Genomic DNA, 23,688 nt, shown 5'->3' on the forward strand with positions numbered 1-23,688 from the left:
AATAGAATCAATCCGAGAGCTCATAAATCCACCCTCAAATTTACAGCCAACTGATTTTTGACAAGGATTCCAAATCCACTTAATTGGGAAAAAATAATCTCTTCAATAAAGGGTGATGGCAAAACTGGATGTCCATATGCAAAAGAATTAAGGTGAATCCTTACCTTACACCATATTTTAAAAATTGACTCAAAATTGATCAAGACCTAAATTGAAGGGAAAGCAGATGTGGCTCAAGCAGTTGGGCACCCACGTACCACATGGGCGGTCCTGGGTTTGGTCCTGGTGCCTCCTAAGAAGAGCAAAACCACCAGCTGATGTGATGGGCTGGCATGGCGAGCTGACGCAACAAGATGATGCAGCAAGATGAAGTGACATACACAGTGAGGACACACATTGAGAGACACAAGTAGGGAGAGGAGATGGCTCAGCTGAGGTTTCTGGTTTTGTTCCTGGTACCTCCTAAAAAGAAGACGAGCAGAGAGTGGACAGTGAGCACAAACAACAGGAATGGAGGGTAGGGGGTAGAAAAATCATTTTTTAAAAAAATCTTTTAAAAAATACCTAAATTGAAGAAACAGAACTATAAAACTTATAGAAGAAAACATTCAGGAAGCATCCTCACAATCTTGTGTCAGGCAACAATTTCTTGGACTTTACACTCAAAGCACAAGCAATAAAATAAAATAGATAAATGGAACGTCATGAAAATTAAAAGTTTTTGTTCATCAAAGGACTTTATCAAAATGCACAAAGACAACATACACAATGGAAGAAGACATTTGGAAACCACATATCTGATAAGGGTTTATTATCCAGAATACATAAATAAATTCTACAAATCAACAACAAAAAGACAAAAACCCAATTTCAAAATGGGCAAAAGACTTGAATAGACATGTCTCCATAGAAATGGCCAAAAAGCACATGAAAAGATATTCAACATCTTTGGCCATTAGGGAAATGCAAATCAAAACCACAATGAGGGAAGGGGACTTGGCCCAGTGGTTAGGGCTTCCATCTACCACATGGGAGGTCTGCGGTTCAAACCCTGGGCCTCCTTGACCCGTTTGGAGCTGGTCCATGCGCAGTGCTGATGAGCACAAGGAGTGCCCCGAGTAGGGGAGCCCCACGTGCAAGGAGTGCGCCCCATAAGGAGAGACGCCCAGTGCGAAAGAAAGTGCAGCCTGCCCAGGAATGGTGCCGCACACACAGAGAGCTGACAGAGCAAGATGACACAAAAGAGAGAGACAGATTCCCAGTGCCGCTGACAACAACAGAAGCGGACAAAAAGAACACCAGCAAATGGACAGAGACAACAGACAACTGGGGCAGGGGAGGGAGGGAGGGCTGTGGGAAGGGGAGAGAAATAAATAAAAAATAAATCTTAAAAAAACAAACAAACCACAATGAGATAGTATTTCACGCCTATGAGAACTATTTAAAAAAACAGAAAATTACAAGTGTTAGAGGGGATATGGAGAAATAGGAACACATTCACTACTGGTAGTAATGTAAAATGGTAAAACCACTAGAGAAGAATATGAGACAGGTCCTCCAAAGTTTAAGTACAGAATACTTTATGGCCTGGCAATCCCACTTCTAGGTATGTATCCAAATAATTGAAAACAGAGATTCAGCCAGATATTTGCACACATATGTTCATAGTTGAATTATTCACAATTTCCAAAAGATTGAAGCCACCCAAGTATCCATCAAAGGAATGGGAAAAAAATAAAATTAAATTAAAGAAATAAAATTTAAAAAAATTTTAAAAAATAACAAAGGATGAATGGCTAAACAAAATGTAGTATAGACATACAATGGAATGTTATTTAGCCATAAAAAGAGGAAAACATGTGACAACTTGGATGAACCTTGAAGATATCATGTTGAGTGAAATAAGCCAGACACAACAGGACAAATATTGTATGATCTCCCTGATATGAAATAACTAGAATAAGCAAATTCATAGAATCAGAATCTAGAATACAGTTTATTGGGGGCCAGTTTGGTAGTAGGGAATAGGGATTTAATGCTTAATTTGTATAGAGTTTCCATCTGGAGGGCTGTAAAAAGTTTTTGGAATGCGTGAAGTTTTGGGAATGTTGGTAGTTAAAAGGGGGGAAATTGTGGTTTTTATATATATTACTTGAATACACAGTTTTTAAAAAACATAGCACTGTGCAATACAGTGTATCCTAATGTCAACCATGGGCTATAGTTAATAGTACAATTAAATTAACATTCATTGTAACAAATGGAATGCAAGGTGTTTCTAATGGGGTGTGGTATTCCGAGATTATTTCATGAATCTCAAAAAGAGATAGATTATGTTTTGTAACTAATCTATCCCTGTGGATGTGATACTCTTTATTGAGTCTTTTGATTAGATTACTTGATAAGATCTATTTAAGGCTTTTGATTGGACTATGCCAATCAGGCATGCCTCAGGTTGAGTCTCAACCCTCTTGCTGGGTCTTATATAAAGGGAGACACAGAGAGAGACACAGAGTAAAAGGAAGCTGCCGTAATTGACCCTTCCATGTGAGAGACGACTAGAGGATCCCTTAAGCACAAAGCCCCCAAGAGGTTGGACCATGAGCAGCTCAAGAAGACACAAGCCCTACGTCTGACAGCTGACAACTGAGCTCTGGGAGCTGGGCTCCAAGAGATGGTAGATTCTGGAGAGAAGTCAGAGACCTCAGCAGAGACAGGCAGCCACCGTCGCCATGGGGCAGCTGACTTTGGTGATAAGGCATCTCTGATGATGCCTCTGTTTGGACTTTTCACTGTCTTGGAACTGTCAGCTTTTACCCCCAAATAAATCCCCTTTATAAAAGCCAACCCATTTCTGGTACTTTGGATCAGAAGCCCTTTGGAAAACAAAACAGGGGGTATTTGGGAACTCTCTATTATCTGCATGATTTTTCTGTAAACTTAAAACTTTTCTAATAACAACAACAAAAAGAAACCATCATGCATGTATGCATTTAAAGTAGCATTCAGCGGATAACAAACCCTTATTATACAATACTGACTACTTTGAACCTCCAATAGGTGTATTTATAGAATTATATTTGAACTCCTGGGAGAAGCAAGTAGCTACCCTTCCTGTTTACTAAAGTTGAATCCTACACAGGTTGGGATGAAAATTCCTGTCCAGATTTAGGACCAATGCTTTAGGAAAGCAGGGAACTCACTGAATTGGTGCGATTTATTTGTTCTTCAGACACAGTGCAAAGGTTATTTAACCATTCACTTATCTATTATATATATAGAGTATATATATATATAGAGAGAGAGAGAGAGAGAGGGTATATTGTATGCCAGACATTGTGTTAAGGCAGAGGATATAATGTAAGTAAAGCTGATATATTTCCTATTATTATGGAATTTTCAGTTTAGTGGAAAAATAGTAATCCATTGAGATGAGATATGAGGAATGACGAGGACTTGACTGGATGCGGGGTTGATGAAGGACACTGTAGGGAGAGAAAAGAACATATGCAAATGCCCAGAGGTGAAAAGAAGTCTAGTGTTTTGAGGAACTAAAGTGAGGAGAGTGTGGTTGGAACCTTAAATAAAGGGGGGGAGGGGTGGCTTGGTAGAGAGTGAATCCGGGGGGCATGCTGGAAGCAGAGCACAGAGGACCTTGTAAAACACGTGAAAACAAAGGGATGCCTTTGGAACAGATTAAGCAGGTGAGTGATGATCAAATCTGAAAAATATCTCTATGGCTGCAGAATGGAAAACAGGTTGAATTAGAACAAGAATAGATGCAGAAAGCCTCATTTAGGAATTCATCATAGTAGTTCCGGAAAGAAATGATAAGCAATTTGTAGTAGAGTAACAATGGTAGAGATGTGTTTGTGTGTGTGTGTGTGGGGGGGGGCAGGATTAAAAGATTTCAAAAAGGGGTAGGAACAGCAGGTAGCATTTACTAGAGTGCAAAATGAAGCCACAAAAGGATCAAGCTGCCTCTGCAGCCTCCCAAATTATAAATATTGACAGATCAAGTGGGCTAGAAGAGCTGAGTGAGGACCTTTCCTCCCAGACACATAGGCTTGTGAGACCTGGCAGAAAGAGAGAAAAGGCATTTTTGAGCTGTGGATGAATTAGAAGTTTCTCAAGATTGAGGTACAATGGACCAAAGTGACTTATTATTCTATAATACTTATTATTCTAGCTGTGGACTCTTATCATTGATATAAAGGCAGTGGCCACCAGAGGCTCTGAGGGGAGGGAGAGGGAAGAATAGGTGTAATACGGGGCCATTTTCTGGACATTGGAATTGTCCTGCATGACATTGCAGTGACAGATACAAGCCATGGTGGATTTTGTCATAACCTACAAAGTTGTTCAGGACAGAATGTGAACTATAATGTAATGTAAATTGTAGTCCATAGTTAGTCGCGATGCTTCAATATGTGTTCAACAACTGTAACAAACGTACCACACTAATGAAGGATGTTGTTGATGTGGGCAAGTGGGAGAGGGGGAGGGAGGGGGGCATGTCAGACTCCCTTTTATTTTTTATGTAACATTTATATAATCTAAAGCTTCTTTAAAAATAAAAAAAATAATTATTGAAAAAAAGGTTTATGCTGAAGACAGACCCGGTTGCCAGAGCAGCCGTATCAAGCAAGGGTGCACCAGAATGGAAGGCAGTGGACCGGGCTTTCAGCTGGTCACTGTTGGGCACAGAGGACTACAGATCAATCTTCATGTAGTGCCTTACACTCTGGGGCCCCAACTACAGCTTCAGAGAGAGAACCCCCTTTGGGAATAGATAGCTGCTTGGGATGGTGGCGGGTGGGAGAGAAATTCCAGGAGCCAAAATGGCATAAAGGGAAAAGATTAGAATCAGATTCTGATTTCAGTTCTTCCACTTACTTACTGTATTACATTGATAAGGACCTCTATGTTTGAAAGCTTCAGCTTCCTCACCTGTGAAAGATAATTATACCATCGGCCTTAGCTTTCTCGTGAAGATTAGGTAATATAGTTAAAATACCTCATACAGGGCTATTGCATTTTAAGCGCTCAAAATTATTAATTACTATTCTTTTAAGAATATTCAGCCAAATATTGCTGGTTTTGTTCATAATGCTAACAATAACAATACTTGATGTGTTCTGGGCTCTTACTGAGTATCAGATCGTCTGCTAAAGCCATTATATGAATTAATGTTTTTAACCCCCAGGCTAATGCCATAAAGTGTGTAAGATAATTATCCATACTTCATGGATGGGGAAACTCTCAGTGACAATAAGTGTTAAGATCAAAGGGCAAGAAGGAAGTAGAACCTGGGTTCAAACCCAAGTAGTGTGATTCCAGAGGCCCTGTTTTTAAACACTGTGCTGTACCATGGAGGGGGCCACAATCTCTCCTGACATTCTGGAGCAGTAATGTGGTATCATTCAATGAGCACCAAAGACTTTGGTTTGAGTGCTGTGATTTAGGGAGTCACTTAGTAGTGACTCTGAAACAGGGATTTAAATTAAAAACAAAGAGAAAAACGCCCTGAAGCCACCTGTCCTAGTGACTAAAACATAGCTGCTATCCAATAAATGAAAGTTGAATAAATGAATCATCACTAAATTAATCTGTATTACAAGAGTTTAAAATCTTCTTCTATCAGCAATTATGAATATGATGGACCCACACCAGGCCATGTCTATTTTTCTGCAGCCTGGAAGATAAAAGTGTGGTTGTGAGAACAAGTGGGAAGTTAGGCCAAGGTGCTAGACCTGGGATTTCTACTGTTTCTGATTGTCTCCCATCCTGACATATTTGCATAGGAAGGGAGGTAGGAACTGAATCCAAGGCATGAAAAGCAAAAAAAAAAAAAAAAAAAGATGCATTCGCTTCTTACTTTGCAGTGCTGGATTTTTAATGCTAAAATTAAGGTATCTATAGACATAGGATTTATGAACAATTTTGGTCAATTTTCTGGGAAATGGGAGTCATTTCTAAATCCCAACTCAAGAAAGCAGAAAGGCCGAGAGATGTGCTTCACTAGTATAGCTACACGTTCGTATTGTCTAGCACAAACTTCAGAAATGCAGTTTTTTTAAATTTCTCTCCCCTTCCCTCCTCCCCCCTCCAGTTGTCTGCTCTCTGTGTCCATTCGCTGTGTGTTCTTCTGTGTTTGCTTTTATTCTCATCAGTGGCATCAGGAATCTGTGTTTCTTTCTGTTGTGTCATCTTGCTGCGTCAGCTCTCCGCATGTGCAGTGCCACTCCTGGGCAGGCTGCACAATTTTCACACAGGACAGCTCTCCTTATAGGGTGCTGTCCCTACGCGGGAGACACCCCTGCATGGCAGGGCACTCCTTGTGCACATCCGCACTGCACATGGGCCAGCTCTACACACGGGTCAGGAGGCCCTGGGTTTGAACCCTGGACCTCCCATGTGGTAGGCAGACGCTCTATCTGCTGAGCCAAATCCACTTCCCAGAAGTGCATTTTTAAAACCCAAAGCAAATGTAAAGCTCAATTTGCCTTCATGGAAGGCAACTACTGACTGAAGATGTGGCATTTAAGGCATACACCATGGAAATGAAATTCTATGAAACATGGCTTCCTCAGCTGAATGACAGCTCCAACTTTATTTACATAGAAAGATCTTTACATTAGCATATGACTAATTGGGAGGTTTAGATGAGTGTTGGGGAATGGTATTTCAACCATATGATACCATTTTCCAAGTATGGGTGATATAATTATAGATAGATTGATAGATATAAACTCACTATTGTATTTTTTAATTTTTATAAATGTGACCAATAGAGTAACAAGAATTAGGACAAAAAAGGGAGTCTGTGCAAGTGTTCAGCAAACACTTGCATTCAACAAATATTTCTGTAGCCTACCCTACATCTGGTACTGGGTACACAGTACAAGCACCTAGCCTCTAAGAGTTTATTTGTAAGCCAGTCAATACTATACAGTGTGCTTGGAGCTAAAAGAAAACTTGGTAAACAAGGAAGAGTGACTACTTTTGCCTGGGGTGGGAAGGCTTCACTGAGAAAGTTACACCAGTGTGTCGTCTTAAAGGTCATATAGGAGCTCTCCACTGGGACCACATTGGAAATGGCAAGAAGAGAAAGGAATCCCACGTGCAGCACAAAGACAAGGTCTGCGTTCTCCCAAGATGGTACCAACATCTAAGTTCTTCATTGATAAGAGAGGCCATATATTTGAAAGACAGGGAAGTTTAATGGGAAAAGCATGGGGCATTCCCTGCCAGGGCATCACCTAACCTCTCCAGACCTCAGCTGGATTCCAGGGTTGAAACCTGGAATCTCTAAGTTCCCTTCTAGGTTCCACATTTAATGATTGCATTAAGATCTCAGAACCACAGGGCTAAAAAGAACACAGTCTGTCCTCTTCATCCTCCTCAAAGTCTGCAGGATAGGGAGAAAGAGAGCTGACCACACAAACTATAAAAACCTCTATACGCGGGAGAATGAATTACACTTAACTTCCAGCACTGTGAAAGAGTAACATGAGAACCACACATGTGAGCCATACGTGCCATTTAACATTTTTCTAGTAACCCCATTGGATAAGGTCGAAAGAAACAGGTGAAGTCAAAGTTGTAAATAGATTTTATATAAACCAATTCATCCAAAATAATATTTAACCTATAATCAATGTACAAATTATTGAGATGTTGAACTTTCCTTTTCCATACTAAGTCTTCAAAATCTGTTTTCTACATTTACAATGCATCTCAAGTCGGACTAGTCAGATTTCAAGTGCCCAGTAGCCTCTGTTTGGGACATTACAGCTTGGAGTGTATCTTCAGAAACTACCAGGCATTCCCAGGGACACCATGTTCCTCCCACGCCCAGCAATCTCAGCCTGAACTCATCATTGTGGATGAATTTCTTGTAGGTTGTTAAAGCTTTGATTCCTAAGGAGTTTCCCGTGGGAGAGCAGCCTTGCCCTTATTTCTACCTGCATTAAAATGCACATTATGTTGCGGCATGGGTGGACATCACCAAGGGTGGTAGGAATCTACTATTAATTCAGTTTCTTTTATGTATAAGATGTTACGAAGGGTTAGCACATTTAAGTCTTACCACAGAACCGACTCTATGTGATAGATGTCGGCATCCCATTTTACAGAGAAGGAAATCAAGGCAAAGACAGGCTTAATAAATCCCTCAGGCCCACAGAGCTGATAAGAGCTACCCCGGCTTGTTCAGTGTGCCACAGTCCTACTAGCACAGAAACCCTAACTTCCTCTTCCCCCTTTTGAAGGCCTGCATTTAGGTACCTCTTCACAAATCTGGGCTAAATCTTTCCTAAGGTGTACTTGAAGTCTCTCTATCAGCCCCTCTTCTCTTGCCTAAGCCACAACCCGCCCTGTATCATTTCTTTATAAGGCTAATGAATCAAAACTCACTCGTGTGCTTGCCCCTTTGTCTTCAAACTGAGGAACCCTATGTCCGCTCTTTCTGATTATAAAGGCCTTTGCGTGAACTGGAAAGAAAAGTCAGTAGTCTGGAAAGCAGGGTGCTGTATGCAGAAAAGACTGATGCTGCCAGTGCCTCGCTGTGTGGCTTTGGGCATGTTAGTGCTCCTCTCTAAGCTTCAGTTTTAGAGTCTTAAAGGCGGGCAGTAATACCCACCTGACGGGGTTGATGTAAGGGTCAAAATAAATAACTGTATGAAGTTCATAAGCGCTAAGCCAGTTCCCTCTTCTCTGCAGTGCCCTGGCCGCCAGTGGCCTCGTTAGGTGTTCCTGCTCTTTTGACTCATTCCCAGTGGCTGGGCTCTTCCTGAGCAGCAGCCGTCTGTTTGAATAGGTTCAATAAGAATTACTCATGGAAATAAGATCTCAGGGCTTTTTCTCCTTCAGCTTACTTAATAAAATTGCAGGAAAGAAGAGACACATTTTAAGTTCTCTTTCTCTCTAGAGGATCTATTATCCCTTAACTTAAGACTGTGTCAAGAGCATTCTGCTCAGAATACTCCTGAGGGAATCCATGGCCCTGACCAAGTCCTCCCGCCAGCCAGAGCTCTCCAGCCTGCCTCTAGCCATTAGGCTCTAGACTGTGGAGCGTATCTGCGAACTTGGCTTTGTTTAGCCCTGGAGTGGGAGATAATGAGGGAAGAGGGAAGAATTACCTAGTGCGGCACAATCAATGCTATTGACTGCTGGACTAGACTTGCTCACTGTGGTGGGCTGTGAGGAAGGGGGGTGGGCAGTGGAGTCTTTGAAATGAGAAGGGGCAGGCAGCCCCGACAGTGATTCTCATCACGGATCCACAGTTCTGTCTTACCACCTCCTTCCCAGCCCCACCTCTACTGCTCCAACCATTTGCAAAAGTGTCTATAACTTGTTTATCTGCACTAAAACAATGTTTTAGGCCTAAAGAAAAAGTGCTTTTCATTTTACTGGCAAAGCCTCAATTTTTCTTTAACATGCTTTGAATTTTTCTTACCTGCTATTTGCATTAACTGATTTTTTTTCCTGAAATAACCAGTAGCTTTCCTTAAAATTTTAATATAGATTTTATTCAGGCGAAATGATTTTTTAAAATTTCAAATTAAATTAAACTCAATAATTTATTACCTACTATTTATACAGACACAGGCATCATTTCTTATTAATGGTTCAGTACCTTACACAGAATACAGTATTAATACATAGACAAAGCTCAACTATTGCCTCTGTTTAAAAGAAATGAACTGAAGAAGAATCAGAATATACATTCTAGTAAAGAAAACAAACACATGTAAACATCTCCAACACAAGGGGTCTTGAGTTAAGTCTTAGACTAGTAATACAAAGCACTATAAAAGAATAGGAGATCGAGAAATGCCTCTGGGAGAAGACACTACCTGTCTGGCTCCTGATGGTCCAGACAGTTAATTTTTGGGGGAGAGGAGAGGTGACTACATTTCTTGACTAAAGTAACAGGTTGAGGAAAAGCAACTGGAAGAAAAAAATCTTAATATTTCTTACCATGTTCTAGAATTTACAGCGTGCTTTCATTTACATTGCCCCATTTAAGTTTTACAACAACCCTAGGAAGCACAATGTGCAATTTTTTGGTTTTGCTTAAGGAATCTTTTATGTACAGAAAATATTACTTGGAGCTCTTTTAGCTTGCAAAATTAACGTTTAATTTTTAAAGCCTAGGTCTTACTTAACCTGTTAAGCTTAATTTATAACCATACTATTCTATTTATAATCTAGCATATTTTTACAATCACCATTAAGGAATATTTTACACCTTAATTAAATTTCCTTTAAATATTTTAACTTGCATTTATAAATGTAATAAATTAAATTTCTTTTTTAAATACTTTATTTGAATAACAAACAAACCTTCTTAAGTATTTAAGTAATTCTTGTATATCTAATAAATTAAACTTTAAAAATGGGGAGTTTTAAGCTTTCTTATATGTTGCAATACAATTTATAAATGGTACGACTTATCTTTTATCTTAAAATACAAGTCAAAATCAATTCCTTCAAATTCTAAACTAATTGGCTAAATAATCGAATCCACCAAATTTGTTTATAAAATACAAATACATATACTACCAAAATATGCAATTATTACCTAATTGATAAAAGGGTTTACTTTCTTTTGTCGTTCTATAATTTATTCCAAATCTTTTCAGGATTATGGATCCTTATCCTTTAAGGAAATGATTATGCCATCAAGCAAATTTTGTGGTTGGATTCCAAGGTTGCAAATTTTGATGTTAATATGAGTAAAAGCAGGTTCTTTCTCCCCTGTTGCGTCTTTAAGGCCAATTCCTGAGACACCAGAGTGTCAAAGAGAGAAAAGTTTTATTTGGTTGTGCAAGCAAAGGAGGTCAATCCTCTCAAATGGCCCAAAAACTGTCTCCCTGATCTACAGAAATTCTAGTATTTTATAACATCAGGGTACTACTAATGAATACTTGCAGTAGAGCTGGACACAGGGCCCTTCATTAATGAACAATGAGGGTTGAACAAGCTGAGGGTGGACAGGAAACCAGAGGAAGTTACAAAGTTACAATCATTTTCATACTTTAAGATTTTGAGATAGGAAGTACAGAGAGAGGTCAGTCACCAAGGTGAGCTCAATCTAGAACTACCATCACAATACTAAGCATACACAAGGGTGAGGTTCAGTCTAGAGTGAGCTGGCTAGAAGGGTGGGACCTCTCTAGCCAGCTTCAGTAACTCAGGTATTAACGCTTTGCTATTTTATAATATAAAGGCATCTATAGATTGATTTAGCAATCATAATTATTTGTTAATTCTTAACCTTTGATTACATAAAGACAGTGTTAGGTAGAGACAGTGTTCACTAGAGAAACATACTTGCATTAAGTATACATTTTTTCCCTGTTTGAAGCACAATGGCAACGATCCTTTTGAAACTCAGACTCGGTATATTTTTTCCAAACTGCATCTCATTTTTCAAAGATAATCCAAGCTTGTACTTGAAAGCTTTCTATCCTCTGTGAAAAGTAATGGTCTGAAAAAAACAATGCTTTCTGTCCCTGTCTACTTATTTATTTACTTAAAAAAACAAAACAAAAAAAAAACCTTTGCTATTACGTAGCCACTAAAAGAGATGCTTTTGAAAAATTATTAACAATATGAGAATGTCCTTATGATACAGTACTGGATGAGAATGCAGGTTACAAATAATATATCTTGATCCTTATATTATGCTATACACACACATGTGTAGGGAGAAAAATGAAAGAATTCAGCTTTCATGTGTCAAGTTTATTAGCAAGTGTGAATCTCGTGACTTTTTCTGTATTTTATATAATTCCTATATTGAGTATATTTACTTTCTTCATATTTACTTTTATAATGACAAATATGGTTGAGAAATACAATGCCTATTGACCTACTTAAAACTGATTAGATTACTTTTCCTAATGAGTTTGAGTACAGCGCTAAAAATCTAAAACAAGTGAAAAGGATGTTTAGCTTCTCCAACACGATTCAGGGATCATCTTCAGAGATCCTTTCCCTTCCACGTTCACTTCGCTCATCTGCATTCCCCATTGCCTCCTTTTCCTTTTCCAATCTAGATGCATCCTTAAAAGAATAAATCCAGATAGACCCTTTAAAAATAAATAAATCTAGGAGCATTCTTTTCGAAATATGTAAATCTGGGTACAACTTTTAAGAATAAATAATAAATAAGAGAATGCTAAAAAAAATTTTCCTACTATTTAATTTGTCATTTTTTAAAAAGTCATTCTCTCAGCTTCTTTCAATTAAATTCTGCCAATTTTGAAAGTGTTCAAAGTCTTTTTGAGTCTAAGCCAAAAGAAAAGAGCTAGCTTAAACTGGAGAAATAGGGAATACTCCCAGGGTCAAAGGTCTCTGTTTTATTGTTCAGTTTTCCCTAATTCCCAAGAGCTAGGTTCTCTAAACCTCAGTACAAACCTGTTCATCCTGGGGAGTTTTATTGCCTTGTTTAATGCTCTAATTACAAGTGCAAATTTTACATTTGCATTGCAAATAGGCCCTTTTCAAATGGTAGTCTTACTTCAATTAGTTGTGAAAGTCGCAAGTGAAAGCACACCCCACCCCCACACCTCACCTCCTTTACCCCTCACCCCAGCCCCAAAGGACGGTGTAGGTTATCCATCCTGCCCATGCTAAAGGAAGAAACTATGACAGACCCAAAAAGGCAAATTAGGCTCTTTTCTAATGCCAGAGGGGATCTCAAAGAAGGCATTGAAATGGGACTCAAAGCAACCCATCTGGAAAGGCCAGCATACCAAACACCAGAGAAAGGTCCAGATTGAAAGAGGAACCCTTCCAGGAGGTGGCCTGGCCTGAGCATTGGCACCTGTGATGGGCATTTATCCCAGTACCATCTCTTACTTGCCGTGTAAGGCTCAGGGCCAGGTACTAACCTTTGTGGCTTAGTTCCCTCAGATGTAAAGTGGGTTTATTTATTTATTTATTTATTTATTTTATTTTTTAAAGATTTATTTATTTATTTAATTCCCCCCCCTCCCCTGGTTGTCTGTTCTTGGTGTCTATTTGCTGCGTCTTGTTTCTTTGTCCGCTTCTGTTGTCGTCAGCGGCACGGGAAGTGTGGGCAGCGCCATTCCTGGGCAGGCTGCTCTTTCTTTTCAGGCTGGGCGGCTTTATTTTTTTAAATATTTTTTTTAATTGATTTTGTAAAAATATTACATTAAAAAAATATATGAGGTCCCATTCAACCCCACCACCCCCACCCCACCACCCCCCCCCCCCCAACACTCACTCCCATCATCATGACACATCCATTGCATTTGGTAAGTACATCTCTGGGCATCTCTGCACCTCATGGTCAATGGTCCATATCATGGCCCATACTCTCCCACATTCCATTCAGTGGGCCCTGGGAGGATTTACAATGTCCGGTGATTGCCCCTGAAGCACCATCCAGGGCAACTCTAAGTCCCAAAGGCACCTCCACATCTCATCTCTTCCTGCCATTCCCCATACCCATCAGCCACAATGTAGACTTACACTTAGGGTTACTGTGAAGATTAAACGAGGGAAGATCTTCAAACAGCACCCAACAGGTCATCCACACCCTTAGGTATTAATCAAAACATTAGCTATTGCTATTAGATATGCTGTAGGCTGAATCTCAAAGGCAGGGGAAGTAAATGCTGAACCATGGATTCCCAAATGTATAAGCTAATCAGTAAATTGGCGAGACTGAAGCTGGCTAGTAAGATAGGAAATCAATAGATGGATCTGGAACCTGGCAAGAAATCCACATGGATGCTGATACCCCAAGATGGCTGCTGGAAGACCCCCCCCTACACACACATACAAGATTCTGCCATTCAGAACAAAATTTCCCCCAAAGTCAGGAGAAGCCCTGGATATTCCCCAAGGTCTTTATCATTGGACCCTCCCAGGGGATTGAAGGGTGGAGTAATCAATCAAAACAGCAAAGGGCTGGGACTCCTCCTATGCCATTAGCAAAGGGCTGGAATAATTAACAGTTTAAAAAGCAGGTGCAAGACCTGAATTCACGCTCTCCTCTTTGGACCCCAATTCTGGTCGCCTTCTTCCCCTGCATGGATCAACACGCAAGTAAAACCTAGGCATTTATAATCTATAATGGGGAATTGTAGTCTGTAAATCAGCCTGCTTTATCACTCATCAGCCCCTTCCTCACTACCTGGGACACCTGATTTTAATTTATTTCTTGCTATGAGTTGCAATAAAAAAAAAATTTTTTTTAACTTTACACTTATATGTTGCCCGGGCAAATATTTACACCCAGCAGTTTCTCAAAAAAGTTGACTGACTGTATTAATTCCATATGTAGGCCATTAGACAGTGTTTCCCAAACTTGCCTGATGATAAGAATCACCTAGGGTCATTTCATTTCCAGATTCCTAGGCTGCTTCCCAGAGATTCTGATATTGCAGAAATAGAGTCATAACAAAAGCATTCATTTTCCATTAGAGAGGCAATTTGTTGAAAATAGAGTCTGCTTCACCCTATCTATCTTTTCTTATTTGGTGGTAATGAGCCCAATGCAAAAAGGCACTCTTTGTCCAGCCACTTGAGTTACATTCATTCATTCATTCATTCACTTATTCAGCAAACACACTTATTGATATTTGCCATATGCCAGATATTGTGCAAAGCAATGGGGCTACAAATGCATGTTTGACATACTTCCTTTCCTCAAGTTTATATTAGATTCATTTAAGAACAAGGATAGTATCCCCTGAGGATCAGAAGATATGACGCCAAGAGAAAATAAAGTCTTGAATGTACATGTATGATTCAAGCCTTGAGTAATTTAACCTTCAAAGTGTTCAGAGGTCCAAAAAGCAATAAAACTACTAATGGTAACTACAGTATTACAACATGTTGCTCTAATTAATATGAATCAAATATAGAAGAGTTGACAACCAGTATCTCATAGCTACGGAGAACTCAGTGTCAGGGCCAGGAAGAAAAAGAAGGTAGAAGATAGGTATCCAAAATTCAGATTATATACAGAAGAGGGCCACTTCTCACCAGAATTACTGGCACCAGCCTGAACCAAGCCATTAACATCTCTTCCCTGGATTACTGCAGAAAATTTCTAACTGGTTTCTCTTCTTACCTTCTTAAAGTCCCTTTTCAACACAGCCTGAGTGATCCTGTTAAAATATCAGTATATGCTCCACCTCTGGTCAAAACCTCATGGCTTCCTGTCTGAGAGAAGCCCAACCAGTAAAGCCCCACGTGATCTGCTCTCTTGGCCTTTTTCTTTCCAGCCATACTGGCTTCTTAGATGTTCCTCAACATGTCAGGCATATGCCCACCTCGGGGCCTTCGCACTTTCTATTACCTTTTGCTACATGGCTAACTCCCTCACAGCCTTTAGATCTTTACTCAAAAGTCACTTTTAAGTGAGATCTTCATGGACTACCAAAACTGTAACCACAACTCCCTTCCCCCTTCACATTTTCAAGACTCCTTCCTTATTTTGTTTTTCTTCTAAGCACTTATCACTTTGTATTTTACTTGTCTTGTTTATTATCCCTCTCCTTGCTTAGCATATCAATTCTATGAGGGTGGAATTGTTGTCTGTTTTATTCCACCCTGGATCACCCAGGTTGGTGCCTGATACCTATAGGTGCTCATTAAACATTTGGTGAGTGATTAAATATAGAATGCAGAAAGAAGGCTAAGGCTCTGACTCTGGCCATCATTTATTAGAAAGATACCAAGAGAAGGAATGAGAAGTCCATACCATATAAGACATAGGCAATTTTATTGTTTACTCAATTCCTTATCTTATTAAAACAAAAAGAGTTCAGGTGTCCAGGGCACATCAATTAATTATAGTTTCACATACCTATATTATCTGTTTATGAAGGTGGTTAAAAGATTTTATAGTGGTACAGACCTAGGTTCAAAAAGTGTTTTCACTGGTACATAACAGTTGTGTGTGACATTAAGCAAGTTATATTTCCTTGCTAAACATCAGTTTCCTTGTCTATAAAGTAATGATGATAATGCTTACATCAAACATCCCTGGGAAGCATTTTGAGAGAACATGTGGAGTTTTTGGCATAGTCCATGGTTCATTCTAACAACCAGACATATGCTAGCTATTATTGTTATCGTTCAGGATGCTGTTTTACTCTTTATTAACTCCTTGCCTTATTTCTTTTTTAATTTTTAATTAAAGGGTCTCATTAGAAACTATAAATCCAATATATTGAGTAGACTTGGACATTATAAACCCAATATTCTGAGTAAGCATTCAACTATTTGGTGGTCATAATATAGGGGCCCAGTGAGGGACTAATACATTATTGGCATCTCAAAAGAGACAATTTTTCAGTTGGCCCCCTGACTGGGACCACCCTTGACTTGGATGAGACACAGGTTATTACACAAACTGTCCACACATTCTAATACATGATTCCAAACCATGCCTACAACAAATAATGTGTTTATTAAAAGTATCAATATGTGGGATGTAGCATAGAATCTAGCAAAGAGTAGGTGCCAGCAACATAGGGAGTCAGTTTCTGAAAGTTTCCTCTTCAACTTTTTAATCATTCTATTTTGAACTTCTAAAACAGAAAGAAGTTTTAAGAAAAAAAATGAAGAAATCAATATATAGTTCCTGTCCTCAGGATGTTTAAAATCTTAGTTAGGGTGGGAGCAATTCCAAAACATAAGAAAAGTTATCTAACAATGTAAGATAATAATGCAAGTAAAGATATAAAGCACTATAAGATTAATTGCCATGAATGATGGAGAAATTGAACTCACTAAATCAAAGGGATAGAGCAGTGGAGTTAGTGTGGGTGGGGCCAACTTCTGGGAAGACAGGTATCCTGCACTATTTCTTAAAGGAAGGATACAATTTAAACAAGCATCATGGTATATAAAAAGGATTCCCTTTGGAAAAATCTAGCAAATGCTCAGAGGCAGACAAGTGTGGGGTGTCTGGAGAAGAGCATCTTCACTGAATAAACCCAGTGGAAATGAGCATGATCAGTGTCTGAATTCTACAGTTTTTAGGCATTCAATAAATTGGTTTAGTTTGAATTATTGATTCCCTCCAACCTAGCTCTACAACCAGGCTCTGCAGATCCAAAAGTGTATGTGACTGAATGCAAGTGGTTTATGATTGCCAGATCCGGTATTCAAACCCAAACCTATAAGACTTCAAAGTCTACATTTTTTTTCTTTTTCCCAGAATAATTTAACAAGTATTAAGATAAATAATCAGAAGCTGAGTGAGTAATAAAGAGAACCCTAGGACTCAGTGTTTGCATCCATTTAACAAATATTTATTATGCACATACTATGTGTATGGTATTGTTCTTGGTGCTAATGATACACCAGTGAGCAAAACAAAATGCAATGAGGGCTTCCGTGGAGCTTACATTCTGGGATATGGTTCCCATGTGGTAGTCATGGTAGTAATAGGGGGCTGGGCCATTGTACACGAATATGTTTCTTATAATCATAGATTTGTTTTAATTGGATCAATTCCTATAATTTCCTAACATGTTTCTTATTGAAGCAAATCAGAAGCCTCACAAAGTTTCTACTTTATCAATTATGAGATAAATTGAGTACTCAACTATATTTAAGACCTTTTTTAAAAACACTGTTTGCTTGCCTTATTGCACATAAACTGAGTTAATATTATTCCTATTTTCCAGATGAAAAACCTGAACTTCAGATAATTTAAGAAAGTTTCTCGAGTTATGCAACTAATACATGTGGAGTGTAGACCCTCACCCACTTCTTACAAGTATGAATAGTTCTTGTAGAGCTGCGGTTCTTGCTTTAAGCCATTCAGTCACACTCTTTTTTTTCCCTGAAACATTCTAATATATACCTTCAAGGGATTTCAAAAATTAAAGGGCAGAATTCTTGAATCTATGGGGTAGGTAGCAGGATTTAGTGGAAAGAGCAGCAAACCAGGGAACAAGAGGCAGGAGCCCTGGGGCTGCCTCTGGCACACTGTGGAACACAGAGGCTGGCCATTTCATCCAAGTCCTAGTCCCACATCTTACCCCTCCTAATTCAGGGATTGTAGGTTTGTAAGTATGTATGTGGGTGTGTTTGCAGCAGCGGGATGCAAGGAGTAAAATAATGAGTTGAAGAGCATAAATATTTAGAAAAGCAGAAAGTATTAACCTGGATGTAAATTATCATGACCAATCTCATTATTATTAAAATTAGAGCTATTTCCATAAGCAAAGTCATATGGACATCTGCTGCAACAACTTCCAGAATATTTCCCCATCAAACTGGTACTTTTCCTACAATGCAGACAATTTCAGATGGAAGTGGAACTACATATCTATATAATTATCACATAGGTTCTTTATATGTGAGTAAATGCAGATTAAATTGTTCTAATCATATCCTTTAAAAAGTAAAAAAAAAAAAAATCCCAAGCCTATATGCTATGAAGCTTTAGCCCAAACAACTTAAAGCTAACAAGAAAACAGAACATAAATCATGGCTTTTGCCTAGAACTTTTCATATCTTTTCCATCTGTAGAAAGCTCTCCTTCTAGAAATAGGTGGCAAAGTAACACCATTCTCAAAGGAAGTTAGGCTGCAGTGATCATTCGGCCAATTCTCACAGCATTGGCTTTTCCTTCCATATAGTCATGTTTTGGCCTAATAGTTCTCTGTTCAGCCTTGCAAGACCCCATGCTCCATCCATTCCAAACTATTTGGAGCTCTTCAAAACATGCTGCTTCTTGGCTGCACGTTTTTGTCACTCTCTCTACCCAGCATACCTTCCTCACTCCAGGCTCCTTGACATAACTCCATTAGTTATCAAGATTCAACTCAGAGATGACATAGTGAAAACGTCCCTGTCCAGTCCAGATAAACTGGGCCACTGGTTTTTTGTTGTTGTTGTTATGTTTTTGCTCCTACAGTGCCCTACAGACTTCCACTGCAGACCCTGTAATACTTAAAATACTTGCTTGTTTATATGTCGGTGTCTCTGTGTCTTCTTTACTGGAAGCATCTTGAAAGCAAGGATTGTTTTCTATTGCTCTTCATACCCCAGACACTTCTCACATAGTGCATAAATCATAGTTTTCATTCAAAAACATGTTTGATAGATGAATGAATATGAACAAATGGTGACCTAGGGGTCACATACTTTGACATCTGCAATGTATATAGTTTTATATGTACACACTCATGTGCATGCTAGCGGTCCAGATTTAACACCTTGATTGCTACATAAAAACCTATGTAAAATAAATGAAAACATCCTTCTGGTTGTATTACATTTTAAGGTTCAATTAACAAAATACTCATTCTAGAATAAAAGATATTCTGACATAGTGGATATAATGTGATCTAACCTATTCTGCACAGTTAAGAAACTTATGTTAAATCAGTGCAAAATCATGACAAATATGAGAAAGTATGGACCATGAAAAAGACTTTACCAGAACAAAGTAAATAAGTAATTCTAGCTGTAATGGAAATAAAACCAAACACTTGAAAATATAAAATATAATAAAATAAAAGTAAATATATCAGGTAAGACCTTATTGCACCAACTTGGTGAACTATCAGACCACAAGTGAACTACAAACTCTTTTGCAAACCTTGCTGCCTCAGAAGTAAAAGTTAATCCTAAAATTATATCATGCAAGAAATCGTAAGAGCTAATTATTGAAGGGTGTACCCATATTTAAACTTGAAGTTAATCTACTCAGCAAGGTTATATATGTTACATATGGCAGTGTGCATGGCTTGAGTTTCTATTGATTAATGCATCAGAAATGTCTATATTTCAGTACAGATTAGTCAAGGTACTAAAATTATATTCTCCAAAAGTCATCTGAATTTAGCTAAGACGTTGATAAAAGTCTTTTTTATTCCTTTGCTTATAAATTTAAGTGAAAAAAAATTTAAAGCTAAGCCACAATGTGGAACTGCTGAGTAAAAAGAGATCTCTTCAAATCCATACCAAAGGAACTTTGGACTCAGGTTTTCCTGAACTTCTAAAATTTAATAATGAAACATCAAAATAATTGTTTTCTCTTAATCTGAATTATTTATAAAGCTCCTACTAAAGAAAGTATTTTCCTCCTTCTAATAAGAAGATGAGGAGGGAAAACATTTACAATTTATTGAGGTTATAAAACAATGCATGCCATAGCCACAGTTTGAAATAAGAGATGGTGATGGAGAAAGACAAATGGATATTTGAGCCTACTGTCCATATTTGAAAATATCTCTTTCCAAATTGTTTACTATCTTCATCGTATGCATGGAAGAAAATTGGCTGCTGAAGTTAATTTTTAAAATAACAAAAAGTAAATTCTGTAGAACTCTACAAAATGATCCACAGACTGCTTCCGGGCTGTAGTTTTAAAAGAGTTGGTCATCAAAACATAAATACTACCTGTTTGAAATGCAACTAGAAAACAAAAGGCTTACAAAAGAGTGAGCAGCAGGGAGTTCTGTTAATAAAACTTATAAGGACAGGAAATAAAACTTCAGTACCCAGACACATTAAAACTCTCCCCCAGTAAAATATAAGGGGAAACACTTTACATTGACATTTTGTAAAGATTCCTACTTTTAGGTAATAAGTCCTTTTTTTTTTTCTTTTCCTCAAAGGCAAACACTTCCTTTTGGACTTCTTTCAATAAGAAATACAAACTCAAAATGTTAACGGAGGATGCAATTCACTTAAATTATGCAACTGGAAGTCCAGAGCTGGCCTGTCTGGCTCAGTGCTGAATGAACACAGTGTCAGAAAACCTTTCCAATAACAATGCCCTCAATCCTGACAAAGGGTAAATCTCCCAAACTTAGGCTCAACTTCGGAAGCGCGTTAGCCACAGACAAGTGAATGTCAGCGGGGTGGCAACACCCAGGCAGCAGCGCCCACACAACTAAAGCAAGCAGCCCACCGGGAGCTGAGGGCTTGTCTGATCAATACCTCCAGTTCCCAGGGACAATCAGTTGTTTATATGCACGGGATGGTCTGGCACCCCCCAGATGATATCTTAATGCCATGACAGCCCCTTTGCCTTTTAAACAATTAAGCAGCACAAACACAGGCAGCTCACAGCACTTTTTAAAAGAGAGACTTTAAATCTTAATCTAAAGCATGCTCTACAGCTTTTACCTTCTCTGATTTCTTGCTTCTGGCCTACCTAAATAATTTTCATCTTTTCTACCCCCCCCCCCATCCCCAAGTGTGAGCGTGAACCTGAATTACAAATAGTTAAACCTGAAGGTCACTTCACAGCAGCGTTCCAACATGCTCCCCCAGCAAGGCTGCACCGGCAACAATAAAACAAAGCCCTTGCAACCACCTGTAATAATCTGCCTGCTCAGCCAGCAATCCGAAAAGTCCTGAAGCTACAGAAGGTAGACATTTTCTGCAGCTGGTTTAACATGTACATTGTGCCCAGTTGCCGGCTCGCCTCCTCTTACCTTCACGTTAGTCCGGAGTGCACAGTAACATGCAAAGAACATTGCAGTAAATAAGGAGCATATGGACCGGTATTCAGCTTCTCAGCACAGCGCAAGCCCCACACACACGATCCTGGGCATGTGCTAGTAAGGAGCATCCGTTCCCTCTGTCAGTTTGAAAATGCATTGATCTCTGTTTTCTCTGACTACAAAACGACATGTCTTGAAGGCACTGAGTGAGAGCTCAAAATCTCTTCATTGGCTATATATAGCACTGTGCCCAGTAATTTCAATTAGCCGAGATTTCAGCATCTGAAAGTTAAGACCTCAGTTGCTTTTCCTTCTAGCATTTTAAATCACTGGGTTAAAAAAAAAAAAAAAGAAAGAAAGAAAAAGAACGGGGGGGGGGGGGGGGGGGGTGATGAGCTCACCCAGTAAGGAGGGGGGTGGGGGGAAAGGTGAAGAATTGAAATTTAACCAATGAGTTACTTATATTTCTGGAGAGTCCTGGTGTTATCCTATTAGATACTTCACAATGGGATTACATCGGGCAGATTGTAAATAAAGAGGAAACCCTTTTCTCTTTGGATGTTTAACGTGGACTCTGCACTATATTCCAGGCTATTCTGATGCAGCACCCAGTTTGGCAAATACTACAAATCACTGCAAACTCATCTCATTCTGCTTCTCTGTGTGGAACAGAGCCAGGACCAAAGGCTCACATCTCATAAAGTCCCCTAATATGAGAGCTGGGTTCCCCTGAGGTGATCGGCGGTGACACGGCTAAGAAGTACCACCTTCTACTTCCCTGTCCTATAATATCTGCTACATCTTCCAGGGAAATCTAAAGTTGCTAAGCTCTCGAACAAAACGATGTGCCCAATTTTCAAAAAACTATGCTTTAATGGTAAATGACAGTCAATATACAAGAGGGGATTGGAAGGAAGACAGAGGATTCCAGGGGATAACATAACCTCAGATTCAGGAGCTACTGCTCTTGAATGTAAAATGATCAGCTGGCTCTAGAAGGGAGAGAGCTGAAGAGAAAAATAAAAGCTTCTGTCCCCATGAAGCCATAAGGGAAAAAAATTAATTCAAAAACATCTTCTAATCCTACTGGCTGTTGTCATTCCTGCCAGGCACCCGATGCTGCCAATTAACTCAATTTTTACTGAGTCAAAGGACGAAGTACAATTTAGGGTTCAAAACTCTTATTTCCAGCCTTAGGAAGCCCTAATGTTCAGCTAGAATGCTAACGCTATCTGGCTAAATGCAAACAGAGATGAACAGTTCTCACTGCAGCAAAAATTGTGAGAGGAAAAAGAGTGGGTATATCTTTGCCACAACACTCCCCATCAGCTTACAGCAACAGAGAAGATCAGCATAACGCACTGGAAAAAGCTGCAGTGACTTTTAGGATTTTTCTTTAATCTGTTTTGCATAAACCACCTCCCCTCTGGAACCTGCAGTAGTGCTGAGGCACTGTCAGAGGCCCTGGGCATTTCTCTTGGGCAATGAGGAGACGCAGCTTCAAGAGGAAGTACCGTGTTTAAGGGAGAGAAATTAAAGGAAGAAGAGAAGCAAGATCTTCTGTTTCTCTCTTAATGACAAGCGTTCAGAAAGTGTCGTCAGTTCTGACTAAATAGCTATTTTGGGCTGTCATTGTTTGTGCCTTTTTTTAGGAAGGAAAAGGCAATCTTGTCTTAGGCTGGAGATTCTTTAGCAATGTAAGAGGAGGCAGCCACTTAATTTGATTCCCAGTTCTGTCTGTCATATGAGTCAAGAATTTACAAATCTTAAGCACCTGCAACACAACCAGTTGTGACTTCCAGGACATTAAAAAAATGGACATGGGTGCCTGACTCTCATTATTACACAAGTTTTATCATTGGCTTTAAATGCAGAATCAAATATTTCAGCTAATAAAACACTGTCTCCTGAGGTCATAGCAGGCCACATTTCCTGCAGCTCTTCCCATAAATGAATCCAAACATAGCAACTCAATGCCATGGAAAACGTAGAAGTTAAGAAGTGCCATTCTCCATTGAGGACCCAGAGGATTTTTAAAAACCAATTTTTCAACCTGTGAATAAGTCTTGTTAAATATTTTTTCCCATTAGGAAGGGAAAAAGCAATGTTTTATCTATTTTGTTATTATTTCAATAGACCCCAGATAGCAGGGGAGAGAGCAAAAGGAAGAGCTGGAGAATGTTTTAAGTCTCAGAGCAGTTCACAGGCAACAATTAAACAA

At 39.1% G+C, this 23,688-nt stretch overlaps 1 protein-coding gene across 19 annotated transcripts in view; it reads right to left on the minus strand.

Moving 5' to 3' along the window:
* The window catches only part of DLG2 (discs large MAGUK scaffold protein 2), a 2,400,703-nt gene that overhangs the window by 1,512,850 nt on the left and 864,165 nt on the right, over positions 1-23,688 (minus strand). For 6 of the 19 annotated variants that reach the window (XM_058306110.1, XM_058306108.1, XM_058306096.1 and 3 more), the window contains exon 1: positions 21,459-21,803. The exons of 8 other annotated variants lie outside the window; for them this stretch is intronic. In XM_058306110.1, the coding sequence (XP_058162093.1) occupies positions 21,459-21,500 (42 nt within the window). In that variant the 5' untranslated portion in view covers positions 21,501-21,803. Of the gene's footprint in view, positions 1-21,458; positions 22,722-23,688 lie in introns of those variants that run through there. 5 more of the 19 variants (XM_058306093.1, XM_058306090.2, XM_058306082.1 and 2 more) reach the window with 4 other exon arrangements.

The sequence above is a fragment of the Dasypus novemcinctus genome, chromosome 10 (genome assembly GCF_030445035.2).
Source record: "Dasypus novemcinctus isolate mDasNov1 chromosome 10, mDasNov1.1.hap2, whole genome shotgun sequence".
NCBI lineage: Eukaryota > Metazoa > Chordata > Mammalia > Cingulata > Dasypodidae > Dasypus > Dasypus novemcinctus.